This window comes from Psammomys obesus, unplaced genomic scaffold (genome assembly GCF_907164565.1).
Source record: "Psammomys obesus unplaced genomic scaffold, mPsaObe1.curated_primary_1811, whole genome shotgun sequence".
Classification (NCBI taxonomy): domain Eukaryota; kingdom Metazoa; phylum Chordata; class Mammalia; order Rodentia; family Muridae; genus Psammomys; species Psammomys obesus.
This window is the reverse complement of record NW_026596256.1, coordinates 1,766,717-1,770,882: the sequence shown is the minus strand read 5'-3', so window position 1 is coordinate 1,770,882 and position 4,166 is coordinate 1,766,717. Positions and strand designations below refer to the sequence as shown.

General features: G+C 48.9%; 1 protein-coding gene across 1 annotated transcript in view; it reads right to left on the bottom strand.

Annotated features, from left to right (window-relative positions):
- Naa15 (N-alpha-acetyltransferase 15, NatA auxiliary subunit) overlaps positions 1 to 3,539 on the bottom strand; it is a 69,016-nt gene extending 65,477 nt beyond the window's left edge. The window contains exon 1 of the mRNA XM_055596788.1: positions 3,162 to 3,539. Within this exon, the coding sequence (XP_055452763.1) occupies positions 3,162 to 3,215 (54 nt within the window). The 5' untranslated portion in view covers positions 3,216 to 3,539. The remainder of the gene's footprint in view (positions 1 to 3,161) is intronic.
- Positions 3,540 to 4,166: the final 627 nt, after the last annotated feature.

Below are 4,166 nucleotides of genomic sequence, written 5' to 3'. Positions count from 1 at the left end.
AGAAAGAGAGAAAGAGAGAAAGAGAGAAAGAGAGAAAGAGAGAAAGAAAGAAAGAAAGAAAGAAAGAAAGAAAGAAAGAAAGAGAACAACTGTTAATGGTATTACAACTATACTATACAGGGCAATCTAAGATGAAGCATAAGTTTATAGTTCTCTTGTTTTATATGTTAAGGAAGAGAAAGTAATCTTGGCAATATGTTAACTATAGCTAAGAGACTTGTGTATATTTTTGGTACTCTTGATTTTTCATGGTTCCCCCCCCCCCCAGTCAGTATAAACAGAAGGAGAAGAGAGCATAGCTCTGTTTGTATTTAGCACAGGGTTCAACCTCCAGCATTATTAGGGAGAATATAAGATGGTAAAAGAGGAGCGGGGGGTGGGGGTGGGGGTAAACACTAAAAGAAAACTGCTATAGTTCTACCTACACAATTAGTCTTAAAATAATTGGGTATAACTCAGTGATAGATGGATGATATGCTTTGCATGTACAAAGCCTTGGTTAGATCTCCAGCACAAAAATAATAACAGCAACTGTTCTTCAGCTGGTGAGATGCTCAGTGAGTAAAAACAAACACTTGCTGCCCAAATCTGCTTCTATTTTGTTTTTGTTTTCTTTTAGTCAGGGTCTCACTATATAGCTCTGACTGTCCTGGAACTCCCTACTAGAGCAAGCTGGCCTCAAATTCAGAGATGCACCTGCGTCTGCCTCCCAAGTGCTGGGATCAAAGGCAGTTGATACTAAACCTGGCTCTTGCTGCCAAATCTGATGAATTGAGTTTGATCCCAGGGACCCCTCCCATAATAGATTTTGAAAAGAACCAACTCCTGCAATGTGCTCTCTCACCTCCACACATATAAATAAAAAATGAATCATTCTAGAACTATGCCACAAGAAGTGTGGAGTAGTTCCTATCTGTAATCCCAGCACTAGGGACGCTTGAGGAAGGAAGACTGCCAAGAGTTCCTGTTGTGTGATATTTGAACACAATGTGAACCCCTAAACACACTGGGTTGTTTACTGGAAAAACCTGTTTCTAGTTGTGGTATGGCTCAGCCCTATCACACACCTTTAATCCAACAGCTTTCTGCTTAAATATTGTAAACAGGATTAAATAAAGTCAACCACAGGTCAAGAGGCTGAGAAAGCAACAAGTTGACAGGGAATGGATATAGTGGAAAAAAAAGAGTAAGAGAAAGTCAGAAGGATAGAAATGCACAGGAAGTAGAAGGAAGGGACATTCAGTCTGAGGATTTTTGAAGGAGCATTCCTCCTTTTAGGGGTTTAGCTGAGGAGGAAGGTCAGCTGGATGCTTTCTCTGACTCTCTGAGCTAGCAGCCTTTCACACCTCCTCTGGCTCCCGAGTTTTTATTGGTAAAATCGAATGTTTTGAGATTTACAATCCAGCCTGGGCTACAGAATGAAAGAATATAGAAAACGAAATTAGGGGCCAGGTGTGGTGGTGCAGGCCTTTAATCCCAGCACTTGGGAGGCAGAGGCAGGAGAATCTCTGTGAGTTCAAGACCAGTGTGGTCTACAAAGCAAGTCCAGGACAGCCAGGGCTTGATAAACAGAGGTACTCTCTTGAAAAACCAAAAAAGAAAGAAAGAAAAAACAAAACTATGCCACAATACCACTTAGACTTCAAGCAGTCAGAAAACAAAATGCCATTAAGTAGTATGGGAAGTGTGTGTCTTAATACGTTTCTTCAACACAAATTTGACTATCTATAAGACAACATGGGTATTTCTGTAAAAAAAACCAATTACCTCAAAATACGACTTATTTATGTACATATTTTATGTATATTTTATGTATATTTCCTATGTATGTCTCGCACACCAGAAGAGGGCATCAGATCCCATTATAGATGGTTGTGAGCCAACATGTGGTCACTGGGAATTGAACTCAGGACCTCTGGAAGAGCAGCCAGTGCTCTTAACTGCTGAGCCCATCTCTCCAGCCCATAAATGATTATTTAGGGAAAAAAACAAACAAGCAAACAAACAAAACCCTAGATGCCTTATTTCTTTGTCAAGCAAATGAATTTTTACAGAAAGCAAAAAGGCTAACACACATGCTCCAAAATTCAAGTTTAGAAAATACAGCTAACTCTCGTCACAAATGTTTGTGTATAAGAAGCTACCCTTACACTAAATACCAAACAACAACAAAAAAAAGGTGCTACGAAGTATTGATGACAGCGCCAATACTGCAGGGATCATAGTTTACAAGGTAAACAGGTTCAATCCAGTACCTCTACAAGTATCAATGCATGCATTCTTTAATGCAAACTGCAAACATCTGAAGCAAAAGGAATGAGTTTGAGCTAGCGTCAACAAGATTCATTTCAGAAGACTCTTAGATTATCTTCTGCTAAGTTTTTGCACCGCTGTTTTTAAAACTTCAGAGTAAGAAAAGTCTGGTCTAGGAGTTCCTACCGGACCGCCCCCTAGAAATGAGTCCCACCTCCGGAGAAGGGTGACCGGGTGGGGCTGTTTTGCTCTCCAACTAATAAATAAATGTTTCTTTTCCAACTCCCAAAGAGAGGCCGGAGGGGGCTGGAGGGTCAGTATGCAAATGACTAGATGGAGGTGGCAGACGGCAGAGTACCCTTCGCTTCCACGTCGTTTCCTCCTTTCGAGTCAGAGTGACCCCGGCCGGGCAGGGACAGGTGAATCCCAGGTTGGGGAGGAAGAGGGAGGGACGGGCCGTGGAGGGAGAAGCGCGTTCAAGCAATGAATGAGTCTCGCCTCAGCCACACCACCTGTTCCTTCCGAGGATGCCACCCAGACCGGATCACAAGATCCCTGGCCCGAGCGGGTCGCGACTCCCGGCCCCTGCGGCCCGCCGCCCCGCTCGAGGCCAGGCTGCTCCTCCCTTCGTTCTAGGAGGGTAAAAGGCAGCCGTGTGGAAGCCGGGGAGTCGGGGCCTAGTCCGGAACCGAGGCCTCCAAGGTTCGCGGTACGCGACGCGCGGACGGAGGTGGGCGCCACCGGGCCGAGACGGAGGTACGAGTACGCTCCGCCAGCGAGCACTAGCAAGGCGGGGTCCCGGCGGGGTGGGCCGGTGCCTGCCCGCCCGGCCGCCCGGGCTCGGGAGTGACAGGCCCGGCTACCAGCGAGACGCTCCCCGCCGCCGGCCCGCAGCCTCTCTCACTCACCAAGATCCGCTTGAAGAGCGCGTTCTCCTTGGGCGGGAGGCTCACGGCCGGCATGGTTCCGGCTCCTCCCGCGGCTCCCGCCACCGCCCGGCTCGGTCAGTCCGTTTGTCCGTCCGCCGCCACTGCCGTTCCCAAGCTGGCCTCAGCCTTGAATCCTTCGCCCCGCCGCCACTAGGCCTCGGGTGTCGCCGCGCCGCCCTGTCCTGACACTCCCTCCTCCTCCTCGCTTTCTTTCTTTCTTTTTTTTCCTCCCTCTCCTTTTCCCCCCCTTTCTCACTTAACGCTGCCGCCACCTCCCCCCTCACGGGTCTCCGTCGGCGGTTCACGTGGTAACTGAAAAGACCGACAGAGGCAGCCAAAATGGCGGACTCCGAGGGCTTTCCCACCCGGGTCACACCTCCCAACGCGCAGGCGCGGTGACCCAATCTCCCCACCCTCGCTGCACCGGAGCCTGCTGGGAACGCGGAGGCCGGCGGGGCCTGCGGAGCGACCGATTCGGAATTGGCTCTGCCGGTCCTGCCAGTGCTGAGCGCCTGGGAGTGCCGCCAACGGCGCTTCCGCCGCCTCCTCTCTGGAAACAGCCTTTCTGCCCCTTCTCGCTAGACCGGCCTTTCACTTCTTGTGGTAGACTCGCCCAGATGGTTTCATTGTAGCTTGAGCCTCGAGTGCCAAAATGCAGATGGAGGAGTTTTTAGAAGAGATGTAGTGGTTCAAGGCCCAAATGCCTAAATTGTGAGCAGAGGCGAAGGGTAAGATGGGAAGACCTTCGCCTCAGTGGGAACTTGTGAGCCGATCCGAAGAAGAGGGCCCTCAATCGTCTTTGAAAAGCCTCTGAGAGTTTGACCTATGAAATGGGCCCGGCTGGCTAGGGTATCAGTGATTTTGTTGACTATTGCTTGAGATAGCCTGGAAAGGTTGTTAGCCAAATCTGGAGTGACATTTTTGTACTGCCAAAGGAGCCTGTGAAGGTTGAAGTGTGTGTTAGTTTCATTGCTGAAGTCCTAT